At 44.5% G+C, this 20,023-nt stretch overlaps 1 protein-coding gene across 2 annotated transcripts in view; it reads right to left on the reverse strand.

Moving 5' to 3' along the window:
- LOC139049495 (FAS-associated factor 1-like) overlaps positions 1–20,023 on the reverse strand; it is a 59,124-nt gene that overhangs the window by 30,607 nt on the left and 8,494 nt on the right. For both annotated transcript variants that reach the window (XM_070525008.1, XM_070525009.1), the window contains exons 2-12: positions 19,847–19,915; positions 17,039–17,171; positions 15,588–15,673; positions 14,477–14,571; positions 12,023–12,107; positions 11,161–11,250; positions 8,297–8,377; positions 7,718–7,817; positions 6,163–6,226; positions 4,248–4,329; positions 233–381 (exon numbers count right to left, since the gene is read on the reverse strand). In XM_070525008.1, the coding sequence (XP_070381109.1) occupies positions 233–381; positions 4,248–4,329; positions 6,163–6,226; positions 7,718–7,817; positions 8,297–8,377; positions 11,161–11,250; positions 12,023–12,107; positions 14,477–14,571; positions 15,588–15,673; positions 17,039–17,171; positions 19,847–19,915 (1,034 nt within the window). The remainder of the gene's footprint in view (positions 1–232; positions 382–4,247; positions 4,330–6,162; positions 6,227–7,717; positions 7,818–8,296; positions 8,378–11,160; positions 11,251–12,022; positions 12,108–14,476; positions 14,572–15,587; positions 15,674–17,038; positions 17,172–19,846; positions 19,916–20,023) is intronic.

Here is a 20,023-nt window from a genome sequence, read left to right on the forward strand (position 1 = left end):
ATCAAATTTAAAAAAAAAAGAAAAATTAGACAACGAAATATGTCACTAGTTTGTCTTTGAGGAAAGCATACTGACGAACTGAACAACCGCACAGTGCCGGCAAGGATCTAGGGAATGCATAAAATTTTTAAAATCCAAGTTGGGGAAACATTGTCTCTCTCTCTCTCCCAAGGCTGGCAGCAATGTCCCTCCCTCCTCCTCCCCCCACATGCATCCATGCGCGCACACATACCTGTCCCGGTTAGAGGGTAACGTCAGGTCCCATGGCCAGAGGATGAAGTTCAGCGTAAGGTAGGAGACCACTGCCTCGGAGCAGAGTAGTTGGCCGCAAAAGGAACCTGCTCCCTGTTCTTGATGCAGGTAGAGCACCAATGGCTTCCGCTGGGTCAGAGGTGAAGGGTGGCAGTCAGTGAGACAGGGCCCCCACCAGGATAGGACCTTTTTCAACCACCTTCTAATTGCGAACGGTCGAGCCAGACAGTGACTTGCGCTTTATTGGCAGAGTAGTCAATACTGTGCGCAACAGTATGCGGCACAAAAATAGCTTCGTTACATATGATATTCGTTATAAGCACATATGTGCTACATGTTAATATTGGCAACATACATTCTATGTTTACTTCTATATAGTTTATGGAATATAATATTCGTTATGTGTACAGCTAAACCTTGATACAGTGAAGTCGGTAAAATAGTCAACTTGCTTCATAACAGCAAAACGTTGTTATACTGAATTTTATCTTTTATGCAAATAAGTAGCCGCTGGCAGATTCTTTCCACACGGAAGGGGCCACAAAATTTCCCATATTATTGGGAAATCAGTGAAGGCAAACGTAAACAAGAAGAAAAAAATTTTGTTAAATTTCAGTGTCAGCGACGATGTCTTCACATCAGCAGTACAAAGCACAGCCACCTTTTTGCATCCATGCGGCTGATAGTGTTGCCTGCAGTGAGACGACGCTACCACGAAAATCGCCGGCTGCGGGGAGCGAATGCTTCGTTTGCTTTTTGCCTCAACGTGTCTCCAAAACTCAAGATTGCGTAACCTCGAGCACTAAATACGGTGCCTCGCCCAGTCTTCGTACACATAACAGATTACCTCCAAAGCACAAAGCGCTGACTATGTGTGACCTCAGCCATGCACAGTCACAACGACGCTAGAGAAAGAGACATGCACAAACCTGTCCCTCACTCGACCAGCAAGATTACACACCATAGCTTGGGGTACGTTTTGTCTGTGGTAGCATGAAACGCAACGGTGCAATGTGGCAGCAATCATCACACCGTGATTCTTGAGCATGCACCAACTGTTGCAAATCAACCATGCAGCAGTAGGTTTATTCAAATCGCAGATAATGCGCCCGTGACGTCTGCTAGGCTCAACGGTAACATCAGTGGCTGGCTGTAAAGTGCACAGCAAGCTCTTGCACAACTGTTCGCGAATCTGAGATCTGTACTTGCTGCTTCGCTGCTGTGTAATTACAGTACCATTTATAACATTACTGCACACTGTGATTAAACAATGAAAATCGCCGCGGATCTTTTTCGTATTGCAGTGAATCCAGCATTGGCCTGTGCACCTTGGAGCAGTGTCATTTACAGCTGCCATTGCAAGCAGTCATCTCGCGTCACTGTGTTCAGGGAATGTTAGGTGTCAGGGAATGTTAGGTGTTAGGTGTAAGGTGCACTGACAATGCACTTGCAGAGGGCACGAGAAACGGGGTGTCTGCTTCCACACTCAACCCCTCGCATCGATTCTGGGCATGGAAGTGAATGTAGAGCATTGTATCATCAAGACACATTGGAATGCAAACAGGAAGTAACTCATCAGGCCACCTGGTGCGTGTAATTGGACGAAAGATGTGTCAACCACGACGTTAAAAACCTCGTTAATTTGGAAAATCTAATGATCTGGACTCATCCTTTGGTGCCGGTAATTAGAATTAGAATTGTAATTAGAATGTATTTGTCCACACACCGGTTAATTCGGACAATTTTCCGAGCTCGGCGAGCGCCGTATATGTGCGACACAGAAGAGCAAAAGTGGCGGTGGCGTTCAAATGAAACAAAGTGGCAGAGCCCGCATCACCATATTCATCAGTGGAAATCGTACGTGAACGACAGGAATGCCGGAATGCTCTGTGCCTATTTGTGCCTTCACAGCTTTTATTGTGTTTATACTTCCGCACATAACACTGTGTTAGCCATGCGCCTTCGTAACTGCCTAGTTGCTATCCATGAAAGTGCTAATAGCGACCATGGTTTCGTTCACAGCGGTTGCAGCAAATAGTAGTTTCGGTTTGATGCAGTGCATTGGCTGTTCACGCAATGCCACAAACATGGCAACATCATAATGAATGGACAATCAGTTGGCCACCATCTCAGCAGCAAAACATAATAGGGATGTGTGCACAGTAGAAAACGCTTCGCTCGGTTGAAGATGTGCACCAAGGCCTGTGAAGTAAGTTGCGAGACCTTCACCGCTGCGAGTGCTAATTAGGCATGAGATGATGAGAATTGCAGTTTCCGCACAGCTTTTGTGCAAAATAAAAACAGGATTTGTTTATCCAGCCAGTAAATAAAAGCATGTTGATGCAGTAAGCATTAGTTTGTTCTTCTCTTGATACTCTCGATAATTTGACATTCGATTATTTTGGACATCTTTTTCAGGCCCGTGAAATCCGAATTAACAAGGTTTTACTGTATGATATATGTTTTGAAATATTTCTGACAGACCAAAAGTACCCCCTGGTGTTGTATTCCTGGTCCTGTTATTTACGTGCAAATATGGTAAGTCACTGTTATAGTACATGTATGTCAACCTGGAAATGAACCAGTGCATTGGAGTTCTTGCGTTTAAATTTCTGCTGATCGTAAGTACCTACACGGCATTGTATGCAATTGCACAGTGTCTACTAGCTTCGTCAATTTGTAAGTAGCACAAAGACTGGTGTACATTGTTATTTCGATGATCTCAAAAATAAATTTCATGCTCACCACTGCTTTGCTCATGCACAAATTTTGCTACAATATTTCGTTTCTTCAGCTCGCTTTGTGCCATGTAACAGCTTACATAGTTCATTAACTGGGTACGTCCAAAAAGATATGATAAAGCATCACCGCATGACCTATACGCTGAATGGATACAGGCTGCTTTCATCACCTGGTGGCGAGCTACTAAATACAACAAAGTGGAGGGTGAATACAACTTACATTGCAGTTAGGGGTGCTTTGTGTTTCAATAATGTAAAACTGCTTTGTGATCTCAATCAAGGTGTGAAGGCAGAATAGAATTTTCATGTCAGCCACAAACCTGAAATGTCACCCTGCTGCTCCTATTATCCTTGCCGTTTTCTACGGTTGTCACGAGGTTGCAAACTCGATACACGTTCCTGCACTACCTCAATTATGCTCATACGACGGTGCTATTTTTCCTGGACAAATGAGGCAAGGATCAATGCAAAATGTTGTTGTGAACAATGTGGACAAAAAAAAATGACTTTGCTGCAAAACATGAGTGCGAACAAAGCAGCGGCAAGCACAAGATCTTTTAGAGCGCAGCTCCTAGGTGCTTATTCCTGTGGCGAGCGTTGGCATCAGCGTCCCTCGGTGTCCCTTGTCCTACCTCGGTGTAACCGAGCGAAAAAGTCCAGCGAAAGATGAAAGCGAACATGGAGCGCAGTGGGGGATGAAAGATGCGAGAAGGAAAGCAAGGAAGGGTATGATGAAGGCGTGAGAAGAAAAGCATAGTGCAGCAACAATGGCTACGAGTAGGCACCAGAGTAGCGTGCATCGTCTAGGAGGTCTGTTGGCCGTTGCTGCTGTGAATCGCGCCCAGGCATCACCCATACGTTGCCTCTCGTGATTCTCCAATTAGCGAGGCAGTTGGGCCACACTTCGCTCCATTTTCTATGTGCCACACGAGACAGATTGTCAGCACCAGCCAATATATCGTGAAATGAAAACACATATAGAGCTGCGCTCAAATTTTGCATTAGGGAATATCATATTCGCCGGTTAATTTTTATTGATGGGCTTGAAAAAGAAATGCCACTCACTGTGCGAATCAAGCTTAAAACTAGAAAGCTCGCACATTCTGAATATGAAGGCAAATGTGGAAGTTGTGCAAAATTGTCAGCAAAGTCAATTCACTAATGTACACCTTTGTAATGTAACAGAACTTCTAAAAGCAACTGTTCCGTCAAGTGCAAGAGAATCACGTGCACAAGAAAGCACGCAGGCCGTACCTCTCGTATGGGCTTGTAGCAGGATGCTTCGATGGCCTGGGCCAGTGTTCCTTGAAAGAAGGCTGGAGAGCACTCCCCGTACCTGCAGTGTCATGCAGTACTCATGGTCAACACAAGTGAGAAGCTGCCCTAGGCACTAGTGGCTCCAAAGGCTAAATAATAATCCAAGAGCTTTAGAATAGCGTTATTGTCCTACTGTTCTTGATACCTTTAGGCATGAATGTGCCGAGTTTGCCAGAATGGCTCTTGCCAGCTGCCATGATTGCATAACAACGTGGAAGTGCCCAGGTCGCCCACTTTTGTACCAATTCGTCCTTGCCCCTTCCTCTTCATAGTAGCAGGAAGAAATAAACTCTAAAATCAGCCTTTGCTCAAATCAATCTGAAATCACACTGAGGCCAAAGCAATTGCAATGACTTAGTTATTGCCGAGTTGCTTGCCCTCCACAATGTTAGGCCTAAGACGCCACTGAACAGCGGGAGTATTGCGATTCTGCCTACCAGATGGCGCCACAGCATTTACTGTTGATTAGTCTGTTATTTTGTCTTGTCTTGGCTACAGGTACCCCAGTTGTTCTCATCAAATTGTGCAGTTTTATCGACACTGTGTCATCTTGTTTTTTAGGCCCTAACAGTGCCGAAACAAATGCAGCTGATCTCAATAAGAATGACAAAATGATTGCCAGTACATTTGTACTGAGCTGGAGGCAGCATTAAACAAAGGCAGATTTTACCATTTATTTCTTGCAGCTACAAAGGAGAGCACCTAGTAAGCATGACTTGGCATCAATGTAGGCAGCCTGGGTGCCACCATGTTGTTACACAGTCCCGGTAACTGGTGGGAACCGTGCCAGCAAGGTTGTCAGGTGGCAATGGTAATTACTGAGAGTTCTTAAAACTTTGCGCGTGCGCAGTCATGGCAGTTAGTAACAGTAACGGTAGGACAGTAACATTATGCTCCAACACTCTAATAATAACAATATTTATTTCCATCAGCACATGTTAATGGAGGAGGCAAGAATAAAAACGAGACAATCTGCTTGACTGAGTTTCTGCCCCCCACACAAAAGCACTGGCAAAAGGTGACACACAAAACAGTAAGAGCAATGCAGAGCTCAGTAAATAAGGTCGCGGTGATCACGAGACGTGAAGAGTGCAAATGCAACATAAGTGAGAAAAACATGATCGTGAACACTATCAAGATCAGTTAGTGTTATGCACAATTAGTACAGGAACACATGATGACTGAGCTTAGCGACTAACTCAGTGAGGAGAAGGCTGCACTCAATAACTTGAAAATTCAATAAAAAGTTTTCAGAGGTCAGATTGCAGGAGACGGGTGCATTGAGGGAAAACAACATATCAGGGGACGCATGAGAGTCACGCATACCCACAACCACAAGCCTGAAAAGTCCCCCTGCTGCGCCTATTATCCTTGCCGTTTTCTTCGGTTGTCACCGGGTGGCAAACTCAGTACACGTTTGTGCACAACCTCAATTATGCTCGTACGACAATCTAACAATATGATGAGTTTGTTGGAGATTGTAATTGATAGTTTAAGCCTTTGAGAGGCATAATTAGTTTTTGTCATGGGTAATATTCGATGACATTTACATGAGAGACTCTGTGGGCTAATTTCAACCACCTGGGTTTCTTTATGCCAGGATATTTTTGCAAAGGCTTGAACACTGCTTTAGATGATAATTTGTGCGAGTTATATATGCACAAGTTTTCCTCTTAAGTTTCATAGAGTGTAACTTGAAGTGATGGTTACATGCAAGGGCAGGTTATAGATGCAAAATTACAGTAAGTCGCGGCCAAAACATGCATCCTACATTTTCCCACTCAATAAAAGCAACAGTTATTCAGCCTCACTGTCGCCAGAAGGCCACCAGCTGAGTTCTCGCTACGCTTACCGCCGCACAAATGCCCGTGAAAAGTGTGCCACCGCTTCGGCCTCGTTCTCCAAACCTTCGGGCACTGCACAAAAAAAAAAATGACGAAGTCTTGTATGAGTGCACAGAGCTGAGGTTCTTTGCAGCAATGGCATCACTCGGGATATGAGAGAACATACAATGAAGTCAACACATTAACCTTGTAGTAATGTGCATACAGAGTTTCACATCAAGAAAAATTAAAACAACTTGTTCACCTTTATTTCTGGCCATGGAGAACACATTTGTAGAAGAAAAAGAAAGGCAATGAGTTTAATTGGTGTTGCAGCTATCCACAAGCTAAACCTTATCTGCAGTCTAATTAAATATTTAATTAGTACAGTAATAAATTGGTAATTGTTTTTTTTTAACTATTCACAACTGGAACTTTGCTCCAGCATATCAAAAGTGCCACTTCCCATGCTTACATCACTGTTTTGACGCATCAAACTAAGCGCATCATAAACGATAAGCAGGGGTGTGCAAATATTCAGAAATTTCTGACGTTATAGAATATTATATTTTTGATATTCGTATTTGATTCAAAAACTAGGTATTCGAAAAATTTTTGAATATCTGATTGGATACAAATATTCGAAACAAATCATTGGCTGCGTGGGAGCAAACATGGTTCTTAACGTTCACGTCTATCTAAGAAAGTGTATCTGATTTTGTGCTGAATTTTGCTACAATTTCACGCTGCTGGCAAAATTTTGCCTGTAAACACACTTAGCCCCTGGGCATCTCAGCTTTGTAGGAAAGCCAGCCTCTCAGTCTCGCTGTCTCAGATTTGTCGCTGAACCCGGCCACTGCTAGTGTGAACACATCGTCGCTTCGCTTATCACCCCTCCCTCGCCCTCCATAAAGCGGTGAACTACAGTGTTTCACAGAACTGCATGTTCCTAATTGCTTAGTTTTGTATCGTTTTCTGTTCTACTCTTCTGCTAATGTAATTTCAAAACATGTACTGTTAGCTGTTCCATCAAGTCTTTGCTACTGCATTTTTTTCCCCAAGTATACAAACGGATTTGTCCTCATTTGGGCGATCTGAGGTTATGCCTCAGAGACCGGCTCCAAGACCTAAAAAAAAAAACGAAGAAGAACCTGCATCACAACCACCCAGCAATGGCAGGCCACCATACTCCTCCAGACACACTGTCCTGATGTAACTGCTGCCAAAAGGAAGATCTGTCAAAGGCTTCTCTAATTTCATAGGGTGTTGGCTTGATGAAAGGCAAAAGGTGAAATGGCTGAGCTGAGTTCCTCCATGTTAACATGTGTTCCAAGTACATGATGAGGATGTGTAGGAGATGAAGATGCGTCGGAGTAGCACAGAATGCGTGGCTAAAACATGGCGAGTGTGCTTGGCAAAAATCAGTGCCTGACTGGAGCGGAGCAACATGATGTTAGGGGAAAAGGGAACACAAGCATGTGTTTGTCAAAAGAACCGCTTTCATTGCTCCAGGGTGAATATTTTTTTAAAAAAGTGTCTTCGAGCTGGATCTCCCCTTGACACGGCAGTGTAGTGACCACTCACTCAGAGGTGCTGGAGTCGTCGTGTCCTCAGATGCAATCAGGCACTCGTTAGCATCCTCGAACTCGTCAGCATTACTGCTGTCGCTTGACAACAACTCTGCCTGCAAAGACGCACACGCACATCAGTTTCCCCTAGGTACCACAAAAGAGCGGTGTTACATTCCGCAAGGTACTGTCAAACGTCAGAGTTTTGTGCGAGACTACATTTCATATAGGAAAACTCAAGTTTTCATTCATCATGGAGGGACTGCTCCAACAAAGTGACGGAAAGGTCTCTGAAGTTCAGGACTGTGAGCTTTTATTCAGCATGCTGCCTAGAAGGCCACTAGTGGCATCAGCAGTGCAGGAGGTAAAAGTAAGATTGCTTGCAAAAGCAGACTGCACGAATTGCACGAACTGCATGAAGAAAAAATGCAGCAGTGAGGCAACACTAACATGTAGCTCTACGATGTGTCGTCTCCTGGCATATAAATGAAATGCTATGTAGTTTCTATAGTTTCTATAAGACGGTCAACCTGACAACCTAGACAGACTCAACAGTTATGTCTCGCGTGCCTTTAACGTCGCACAAAAGACTCACCACTGCTGAGCTCGTGCCCCCGACATTCGACACGGTCAGCCAGTGTTCGTCAGTGCGTCCAATGGCCAGGGACAGCGCCATCTGCATTGGACACAAAGCTGACGATGTAGATGATGTACCAAGTGTTGGAGCACCTGCTAAGCATGACTCATTGAACTAAACAACCGGCTTATTATAGCGGTTATGCAAAATTCTGCGAATGTGTTTCCCCACACATTTCATTTGAACCAGACAAGATGGCAAAAGCCACCCTAGAAGCAGAAGTTCATGAATTGGTGCCGCGATTCTTCCTTCGCTTCTCCCAACTACATTCTCGCTGTTTGCTAGCTTACCCTTGGCTATTCAATGGTTCCGCAAATGGGTGGTTGGCCGTTTTGTGTCGGGGCAACTTAATGCAGCCAAACCCGTTTATAACGGACTTGATAGTTCTGCAAAAAGTGACCGCTATATCACTAGATTATTACACATGGACTAGCTATTAAAAACCCTTTAAAATTAATCAACCAAGATGGTATCAGGAGTTACAATTCAGCAGCACGTTGGTCCCACACGTTCAGTGTCATTTTGGTTCTCTATACGTTCCCGCACCTAGCCACAAATTTCCATTAGCAATGTCCATCTAAAAAATGAAATGCAGCATTGTATGGCTCTTTCAAAATGGCGCTCGGTTCCGATCAACTGTCATTTTGAAACTGCAAGTGCTGCCGCCATTTTTTATTCGAGAGCTTGTGATACCTTACTACCAGCAGGACATGCCTGTATTCTGCACAAGAGAGCGAAACATTCTAGTTGGTGGGAAGCTTCGGACACTACTGTGACGTGCTGCCAATCTGTGGAGGTCTAGGAGTCTCATGATCTCGCCATTGCGACTGCGTGCCAGCCACACAAGAGTCATAAAATTACGTTATCTATGTCGCTCAAGGCAAAAGAGGTGCCATGTTCGAAAGGTTAAGAACCGTTATCAGCAATCGGCAAAGCGTAAACGAAGCCGTATCGAATCGTGATCTTCTGATAACGGCATAGTTATGCAACATAACTTGTGCCCTTCGTAACATTGCGTGACGACAGCGCGCTGACTCGGTCGACATGGATATCGACAGCGATGACAGGAGCACTTGAGCGGCCGTTCCATCATCAAACTAAACCAAATCTACATTTCTAAATAAAATAAAATAAAGTAGAGCAAGCCTAATTCAAGTTTCTGTTCCCCTCTGTTAAATGTTGCATGAAGGTTACTGCCTCAAATTTTAACTTTTAAATTATGCTGTGCACTTAAATAAAGAGCGGCAAAATGAAAATAGAAAGCAGCTTGCTAGCAGATTTTTTTCCTTTTCTATTACAGGCGTGAGATCTGGGCAGAAAATTGTCCAAAAGAACGAACCGCTTTATGTACAGCAAGAAGAACAGGCAACTGCATTTTCATACATTTCAGAAAAAGAAAAGAAAAAACATACTAACCAGGAAGACATCTGAGCTGAAGTCACTAAAAAATGTGGCAGACTAAACTGTAGTTGACATCTACCTAATGCAAAGCACTGTGTAAATTGTTGCAGCACGAGACACCTACGCATGCCAAGCTGGTCGTTTTGGCAGCTTCAACAAGCATACGTTTGCACTCCTCGAATTCGACCGAGGTCAGCAGCTTCTTTAGGCAAGGAATTTTGGCAGTGAGTACTGACCTGCTTGCCCTGTGTAAATACAGTAGAACCTTGTTCATACATTTCAGAAAAAATCGTGAGAAAAAAACATACTAGCCGGGGAAAACTTACGATCCAAAGTAACTAAAAAAATGTGACAGACTCAACTATTGTTGACTTCTACGTAATGCAAAAAATTGCGCAGATCGCTGCAGCACATACGAGACGCCGACGCGTGTCGTGATGGTGGTGCTCCGGCGGCCCGAAACGCGTTTTGTTGTTTTCCTGTTGAGCGTTGTTTTAAGAGGGCGACGGAAAGCCGAAACAGAATCGAGCTGGTGGGCGACGCCAGATGCTGCCGAAGCGAAACGTCATGCCCACATCGAGTCGCCTGCAGCAGGAAATGGCAGCGCTCGCTTGGATTATCGCCTACTAAAAGCGTGCAGTATGCTACCAGTGACACTGCGCACCACGCACTGTGAAACAGATAGGCAAAGATGCTTATCGCAATAAGATTGGCGGTGATAGCTGTGAATGCCGCATACCACGAACCCGGAGAAGACTTGCTTGTACCGAAATGAGAAACTGAATGAGTGCCGACGTTTTTATGTGAGACAGGCATGCGAGTATTACAGTGAAGCTGCCACAACAGGTAGCTATATGCTGTTCTCGATCTCGGGTACATCGTGCATTTTCTTGTTTACGTGGGATCTAGTGGCCGGAAAACATATCATACGATCGCAGTTTGGTGACATACTGGAACGTTGGTGCCGAAAAATTGTGTGATCTGGGAATGTATGAACCAGCAAAAAATGAGTGTAACTCTATTGGATCACTTTTTTTGTTCTCGATTGCGAACGTTGGTGCCAGAAAGTGTATGAAACAATATTGCATCAACAAGGTTCTGCTGTAATTGCACTCTGAAATATTTTTAACAAGAATTAAACTTGCAAGCAGAGGCCATATTTTCGAGAATCACTTTCGGGTGATACCTTTTAGTTTCAAGGCAGAATGTCCAGCGTGGTTCATCGCTGGCACAATGAGCAGGCTTGCTGTCAACACACTGGAGAACTATGCGGTATGCAAACAATGCTGAGGGAAGGTGTGCCATTTTCTTTCGTTCGGTTACTAGTCGGCTATGTCAGTCAATGCGCATCAAAAAGGTGATGAGTCCCGAATGTGGCCAGTTGAGAGTAGGGCTCTCACAAGGGGTGCACGGGTGCTCACCTCGTTGGGCGGTGGCGTTACCGATGGCCAACCTATCCACCGCTGATGTCGCACGGGTATGGAGGTCAGGTCGCTCACATCCTGTTTCAGCTGCATAGAGATCCACAACAGTTAATAGTCTCTCTGGCATGCATTTCACAAAAATCAACGATGCAGGCCAGTTTCTCTGGCAAAAGCAGAGGTAATGTTTTTAGATTAACTGCTAGTTGCTGAACTGCCACACCGAGTGTGACAAAGAGTTTCCTACAAAGGTTACTAGAGGTAGCTCTGGAACTGCCGTCTACGAGTATGGCTGTTTATAGCCAGCACCGTGAATGATGGAATGTATACATAGATTTGTCTAAACACCATGCTTCCGGCTCCAAGAAGCTTCAAGATTTTGCAAATTGACCATTCTCAACAAAATTTTGTGTGTGAGTGAAACAATTTGCACATCGTGCATGCGTGCAGAGACTAATTACACTGCTGTGTTTGGAGAACATAGAAAGATGAAGCATAAGAAATAGCATCACCGGAACATCTCAAGCCACAAGCATGAAGTTTAGGCAACTCCAAGTACCAACAATCATCCTCATGGTAGCTGAACAATCACAGTGTCAGCGATACCTCTCACAACGTTTGAAGAAAACTCTGTGGCCGATACTCTATAGGAGTGATGGGAAGAAAACCTGTCCATCACTTCTACGTGACAATGTACAAATGTTAAACAAGTTTTCATAAGATTCCTCACTGGCCACAGGGCACTACAGACATTAAAAACTACAGGCTGCCACCACAAGCCATAACTGAATTGGCATTTCTTACCGTTGCCTTGACATGCTCACTTAGACATGAATTGTGGCCCCTGTCCTATCCTGCTTACCTCTAGAACAGTCTTGGAGCCAGGGACATTGATGGAGTATTCACTGCCCGAGGTTTCGTCCCGGATGTGGAGCGTTAGTTGGTTTCTGGAGAAACAAACCCCGCAACAAAAATATTATAGCTAAACTTCAATACTGCATAACCAAATTTTTGACACAATGAAGTATTTAACTTTTTATAACTCCTTGCAAATAGAACACCACATATTTAGAACCTCAATATAATGAATTGTGTTTATACATTATTTCAAAATAATGAAATTTCACTGCCACAACGACAGAATTCTGGGACAATAAATGTCAGTCCAAATGCAATAAGAACATATCACACCCCATATGCTGTATGCTCTAGGCGTGAGTGAAGGCTTGCGCAGGTCAGCCGAGAAAGATGGTGGCTTGATAAGCCACGTCTTCCTGCCCGAGCAAGGGCAAAGGGGGGAATGGGGGGGGGGGGTTGGCGTGCATTTCATTTTCTAGTGCTCCTGTGGCCGCGCTGTGCATGGCTGTTAGCGCAGATGTATGTTTGTGCTTCCGACCACAACACAGTAGCGCTACATTTTTTTTTACCTACACTGGCTACACAACTGTAGTTAGTGTAGGAAGCTACCAGTTTTTTTTTTTTAATAGGTGTAGAGCAAGTGTAGCTCCGCCCACCAACACGAAGCTATTCTTCATAGTAAATATGCTAAATACTAGTTACTTTGACTTTGCTTCGAACAAAAAAAAATTGACATTTGTACAAGTGTAAAGTATAGAAAAAAAAACTCAAGGCAGCAGCAACTCGGCTCAGTCAATGAGATCTGCCTGACATGAAATTCACCATTGCCAGCCATTGGGATTATAGGAGTAGAAAATGAGCTGGACAAGGCAATCAACATCCACAATTTCAATAACACAGAGAAACAAAATTAAACTTTGTGTTGTATGGTTGTTCCTTGCAATGTTAACAGCTAAGTTTGCTAAAGAAAGAAAGCTTCCGTCACATATATATATCCCTGCGACATCCATGTTTGATACTTACTTGTCCGATGCTTCTTTTTTTAACCTATAGCGGAAACAGTGTATGCACACAACAAAAAGGGAGTGGTGGATTTGCATGCTTTTGTTCTTTTAACTTGCGTACAAGTGTTTGCTTTCAATAAAAACCTTTCAATAAGAAACACTTGCATCATGCCACACTGCCACACAGAACATAATGTCCACACAGAACTTGGAATGGCCCCCATTGCGGCAAAGACAGGCTCTATGCAACATGATTAGCCCAGCCCCAAAGAACCCAACCTTAATGGTAATGTCAATCCTACACTGCATCTGTCTAAACAGGAGTACTGGGCATATATACATGACCTCTTCAGCTAACCAATTTGCTTAGCTGCACTAAAATGTTGCACAAAAGTAGCATTTTGTGGTTGGTTCAGTTGAATACCGAATTTTGCATGCATTGCCTGCTTGGGTCATCCATGATAAATCCAAAGTGTGTGTTGTCTGCAGTGACACCACTCTAGAAATGTTGGTGGTGCCATGTGTCATCCCTACGGGGGAAGGCGCCTTCGCATGTAGCAATGACAGATGGCGACACTGTCCGATTGCATCAAATTACATTTTTTTAGACTATGCAGATGACGCGCACTTTGGATTTTGTGACTTTCAAAATTTCAGTTCACACACCTGAAAACAATCCCATGCAAACAGAGCAACCACAGTTTTTATTCACATCTTCCAACAAATAACACTACTATCGGAGCTTTGATGTTCCACATCTGGCATATTTTCTTCTGGATGCAACAAGTCTGGTGCATTGCGTTATAATGCAAGGTAGTTATAGAGGCTTCACGCAAACATTCGAGTGAATGAGCAATTTTTCAAGGTAATTAACTTACGTTCGAAGTGCATGTTGCCTCGAAAAGAGGCTCAGTAAACATTTCGCTTTCAAAGCAGTAAGACCCCTGTGAATGTCCTCTGAGAATGTCCAAGCATGCAAAAACTTGCCGACTAGGCTTTGTTGACTCAAGGCATCACAGTGAAGTTCTCTGTTCATTAAGCGCTGGGCAATGAAGGCCACCGTTGCACTGCAGTCCTGAATAACCGCACGGCGACAATCGCTGAGCCTCACAAAGTCCAGCCAGCCTCACAATGGCACCTTAACCAAAATGGTGGATATCACCAGCGTTGCCAGATGAATATGCATTTAGAACATCCAAATTTATTGCATAATTATGAGGACTCGTTAGAAAATGCACAAAGCAACATCCTGTCACCTTGTCCTTCTTGGAACACAGTGTCCAGTGCCTTGGAATAATGTAAATTTGACACGTCTATCGACAGTCCATTATAATTCGTGCCTGAAGAGAGCATACTCAGGGCCCATGTTTAAGCAACAGACTGCAGCACCATTTAACCATGTTGCACACAGTCTGCATCATGCACTAGTGCCGCTACCCTTGCTTAAGACTCACCCTCCTCTGCTGGGTACAGCTGCCTCTGCGTACGGCTGGCTGTTCCTGAGCATGAGGCTGCCACCAGGCGCCAGCTCTGACGCCACGAAGGGTGTCTGCAGGCCAAGTGTGCAATCACATTCAAGTGTTACGTAACTCCTTCAAGCGCTCCGCACACTCATTTCATCGCGGAAGTCATTTTCAGCTAACAGCAACGCCAGCTGCAACGAAACTTAGGACCACTTAAATAAAAAGCCCAATTGCAGACAGCACAGATATGTAGCAGCCTCTGCGCGAAATCTTACGCTTGAAAGACGAATGCATGCGTCACGAGACACTATGAAAGCAGACATTTGTGTTGCCAAAACTGGGGAGAAAAACGATGCGCCCATTATCACTCAAGTGGCGCATGACCTAGAACACATGGCTCCTTGGCACGGCCTCTAAGATTAGACAGCGCCCACGGTGCGCTGTTAATAAGAAATTTATACAATTAGCAGACCGTCCAAGACTGAGTCAACAGGATAGGCTACTCATCTTTAACCAATTTAGCCAAAGTGAAATTTAATTGCAGTTGGCTTTTAATTATCTTTATGTAGCAGTGAACTAATAAAACTTAATGCAAGTGACATTAAATCTTTTTACGTCAAGAAGGAATGAGATTCTCTCGTTCTCCAATCCTTTAAAGGAACACTAAAGAGATACACTAAATCAGTTTAAACAATTAAAGTAGTCTTTTAAAGCTCTATCTTCTTTAGTTTCATAGCAGTGGATTGATTATAAAAAAAATAAAATTAATGTTCTGATACTTAAACTTGGTGCCAAAACCCCATCAGCAGTGTAGTCAGCATGATGTCACAGATGTCAATATATATTTGCCGCATGTGGACTGTTGAGGCTCAGTAAAGGTTCTTCAAACTTGCTAAGTTCACTGCCTGGCTCTTTTATACAATGCAACTGAATTTTGCCGACAAAAAATAAAACTAGGCCAGAGAAGACGCCGTCCAGATTCAGGACGTCACGGCAAGCCAATGTGCAAACTCACAGGCAGGGCCTGGGACACTGCACACATTCTACGAGCCTTTCTCAGGCACCACATTATCGACGCTGTTGGCACGGCCCCCCAACCCACCTCGTCTGTGACATGGTCCCATCCCAGGAGTGCCTGCCGGCACGGTGGGATGCAGGTCTCCTGTGCAATCAATTGCCGTACATCGCCTGGACAGCAAAGAGTGCAGACGGCAGAGTTAGGGAAGCACAAACGTGACAAAAATACAGAGCTTTTGGGTTTTACACGGGCAGAGGCCGCTCGGATGCTTCAACTGCCTGACAACTACAATAACGACGACTAGTGGCTAATACAGTACACTGCATTTTACACATAGCAAGCAACACTTGGAAGGCTCAACAGACTTCTCTCGCTGCTCGCATTCGCAACCAAAAAATACTGTTTCTCATCTGAAAGGAAGGTGTAACATAATTCAACATAAGATTAAAAAAGGCCCTGATACACTTTTTGAACACAGTAAAAGAATGTTGCCGATCTGCTGACAAGGCACCTGTGAACAGGTGAGCTAAATATTATTGCAATGCATGCAGCAGGGAACCTACAATCTAGTATCAAAACAGTGAGCAGTCGCTTGCTCTCGTTTCTGCAATGTCATCAAAAGCAGCTGGTCTACCAACGCTATTGGCTGATTTCATGATCACAAGAATGTTCTCAGTAATACATAACTGTTATTTTTTAATTTAATGAATGAAACATATACATGTCTCCAGTCTATCTCAAAAAGACAGAAAAAATAATTTCATCTTTGCAGCGCGCGTAGCTGCGTCTGCTGCACGCGGCCTCCGAGATGACTGTGCCTCCGAGATGGCAGCAGCATGCTGCATGGCGTAGTCTATTGTGGCCGCTACAGTTGCTGCGACAAGCCCTTTCACTGCCGCGACACTAAAATTTTGACCAGGGGCTTTGCCCTCTTGGCTCCTCCACTGTGCAACTTCCAGCGCGTTAGCAGAGACAAAAATGGAGAGAAAGCCGGGTATCCACTTACAGTTGAAGAATGCGAAAAATTCTTTTCCAGGTCGAGATTCGTGGGACGACGGAAATTTCAACCACCTGGAGTTCTTTAACGTGCACCTAAATCAAAGCACACCGGTCTTTTTCGCATTCCGGCCCGATCGAAATGCGGCCGCCGTGGCCGGGATTCGATCCCACGACCTCGTGCTCGGCAGCCCAACACCACAGCCACTGAGCAACTACGGCGGGTGACCAAAGAGCTGTGGTGTGGTGCAGAGGCTAGAAAAATTTCATCCCGGCAGCCAAACAGAAATCGACAAGAGAGGAAATCACTTCCCCAATAAAGTGAAAGTAAAGGCTATGGCCTCAACGACAGCAAACTCGTTCGCAGCAGCCATGTTTGCAGCACAAGCGTACAAGAATCAAGTATGTGAAATTGCACGCTGGTTTTACTGAGTAGGCGGCAGTGCCACCTGAAAGTCCAAATAATCGAACAGGTCCAGCATCTGAAAAAGATCGGCTGGCAACGGTAGCAGCACGAGCGTCACAGAGCAGAAACTCACCGCATGTTAGCCCGCGGCGTGGAAGTGCCAGGGCCACGGCACGGTCCCGGTAGAGGACCTGAATTCGTTGGACAGAGTCCTCTTCGGATGGCAGTGACTGTGTTTCCCGAGGCAGCGCATTGTGTACCGCATCCTGCACAGTTTCGGGGCACCGCAATTTTCACACCTCACAGCACTGCTACAGCACCCGACTTTAAGAAGAACTTTGTCACTAGGATATTGTTGGGCCCGAGGAGGTTAACGTTAAGGAGAATTTTAGCAAAGCATAAGCTAATACAGTCGAACCCAGCTACATTGAACTTGCAAAAAAATGCCTATCAGTTCAATATAAGGCATAATTCGATATGAGCCTGCTAAAGAAGTGGACGTCAAAAAACACATACTATTTATAAAATCCCTTTACTGATGAAGCTACCTTAATTTTGCATTAAACAGTCCTGTACTTTCTTCTGCTTGGGTAATCTCGCTACATGCGACGCACACACTTCTCCACATTGTCTAAAGAGTCGGAACAGCTGAGGCCGCAACCTTCCACATCCCCGCCGAAGCACCGGGCTAGTGGGAGTGCACCAATCACCTCGGAGGATGTGGGCAAAAGACCATCGTCACTTTCCTCATTGTGCCCACTTTCACTTGTGCTCGGTACCATGTTGGCAAAGTAGTCTTCATTTTCAGGCTCCCCCATGGTCGCGACAACATCATCTGCACTCACAAACTCCTCGATCGTTGGCTTGTCAACGACTTCTGGAAATTCTGACAGCTCGCTCCAAACTTCGGCAACACCGGCAACAGCTTCGTCGCACTCATCAGAATTTACAGTCATCACTGGGCACGCGGAAGCCGGCACGTCTGAAGCAACTTCGGATGAACCACTTGTACAAAGCCTTGCGTATGCAACAGGCACCACGGGCACCGGGTCACGAGTTTGTCCGCTTTAGCCCTAATCTTCCCCTTCAATATCGTGCTGAGAGTGCTCCGCGGAATCTTGCATGTTGTGGGGTCATCCGGCTGCTCCCCGCATTCGACCCGATTTATGATTTCAAGCTTCATGGCGAAAAGCTAACTCTGCCGCTTCATCGCAGCAACACTTCGGGAGAAGGCCCACAAGGCACAGACACAATGAACCAGTAAAGCAGCGAGACAACTTGCACTTGCGCCATCTTGCACGATGAGGGCACAAGAACCTCTGATTGGCTGTCTGAGCAAGTGCTGCGGGTGGGCCAGGATAAGTTTTTTTGCATGCACGGGAGTGTCCACGGCTTGCCTGACGCAGCACAGTCACGATAGGGAGAGAGGTTGGACGAAGCCGGACTGCCGGGTTTCCCTGCCGCCGCGAGAGAAAGCGAACTTCTGGGGGCACTTTTGCGCCACTTGTCGTTCCATATATCGAGTCACTGCTACGTTTGTTCGATGTAAGCGTAACTTTTGCTATATATACTCACTGTAACTATACCATGTTCAGAAATTGTTTGATATACAGAATAATTGGATGTAAATGGGTTTGATATAGTCGGGTTCGACTGCAACAAGAGAACAATAGCAAGCATTTGTGAAAAATAATGCTGGTTGTTCTTATGCTACATGTATCATGCTGTGTTGCAATGCTGTAGCATGGTACAATCAGTAAATAATGTGTATCACCTCACATTTTAATGTGATCAGCATATTTGGGAACTTCGCACAGTTTGTGGCATGTACGTTTGTATCTAACCTCTTTCACATCAACTTAGGTGACTGGGTGTGTGCCACTACATATATGTATATGTGCTGCTCCTTAATGACAAAGAGAAAAATCCTTGAAAACTTTGTTTCATGCTGGAAAGAATAAAACCGCCGTCATATACAGGGTGTTTTCTTAAACCATAGAGAATTTTTAAATATTACATGTGGCACATAGCGTAATTGTAGTCCTTGAGTTGGATTACTCAAAGTGGAGAACATTAGAGGACAAGCAATCAAAATGGACAACCAACTAATTAGTAAAAAATCACAAATAAAATTTCTAATTAATTATTTTAAGGCATACATGGCAATTCACTAATTTTAGCCAGTGAGATTGCAGGGGTTTCGTGGTATGCACTGTGAAACTTGCGCCAAATATGCATTATTGTTCTACTTACATTTTTTAACAAACTGCCGTTTTATGCCTTGAAGCACAAAAGCAAGTTGATGGCCTCTGTATTTCATTGCACACTTTGGGAATGAATATCTTGAAACTGGTGTCGTCGTAAAATTTGTTTCAAGTGGATAGGCATCGTAGCCATGCGAACTCACCCACTGCAATTGGTAAATTGCAATATGTGCCATAATGTAACATTTAATTACTGATCTTGCGTTAATCAGTCACTTATGCAGTTTAATATCTCATACAAGTAATGTCCACCTCTTTGAGTAATCCAGTTCAATGACTAGAATCATGCTATCTGTGCCAGGCTATTTTTAAAAAATCCCGTATGGCCTAAAAATAAAACCCGGTATATTCAGACGATCTTGTCTGAATATATATTCAAACACATGTCATGTTTGAATTTGCAGCACCGTCACTCGATGGCGCTGCTTGTCCAGAGGGCAGTGCGAAAGAGGAGCCCGGCTGCATGCTTGCATCATACATGACGCATTTCGACAGTACCAACACGGCGTGTCGGTGAATTGCTTCGACGCTAATCGCCTTACCGTTGACGTTCATCACGAGATGGGTTCTGCCCGAATATTTATTTCCCTGTTGTTGCTCCCTTAGCCCGTCCCCCCTCCCCCCCTTTAATAGCAAAAGGCCTTGAAGGTAAAACAAAATAAGTAAAAGAAACTTGCCAGCAGGTTCCAGTTGGCCTGTTCCAGGAACATGAAACATTCGCCCACATCTTCAAGACCGGTACAGGCCTGCAGAGAGAGAGAGAGAAGCATCAGCTTGCTCATTAAATCATGCCAATCATGCTTTGGAACAGTGACTACTTTTATCACTGAATGCCGGTAAATATTTTTGTTTGT

Source organism: Dermacentor albipictus, chromosome 9 (assembly GCF_038994185.2).
Source record: "Dermacentor albipictus isolate Rhodes 1998 colony chromosome 9, USDA_Dalb.pri_finalv2, whole genome shotgun sequence".
Lineage (NCBI taxonomy): Eukaryota > Metazoa > Arthropoda > Arachnida > Ixodida > Ixodidae > Dermacentor > Dermacentor albipictus.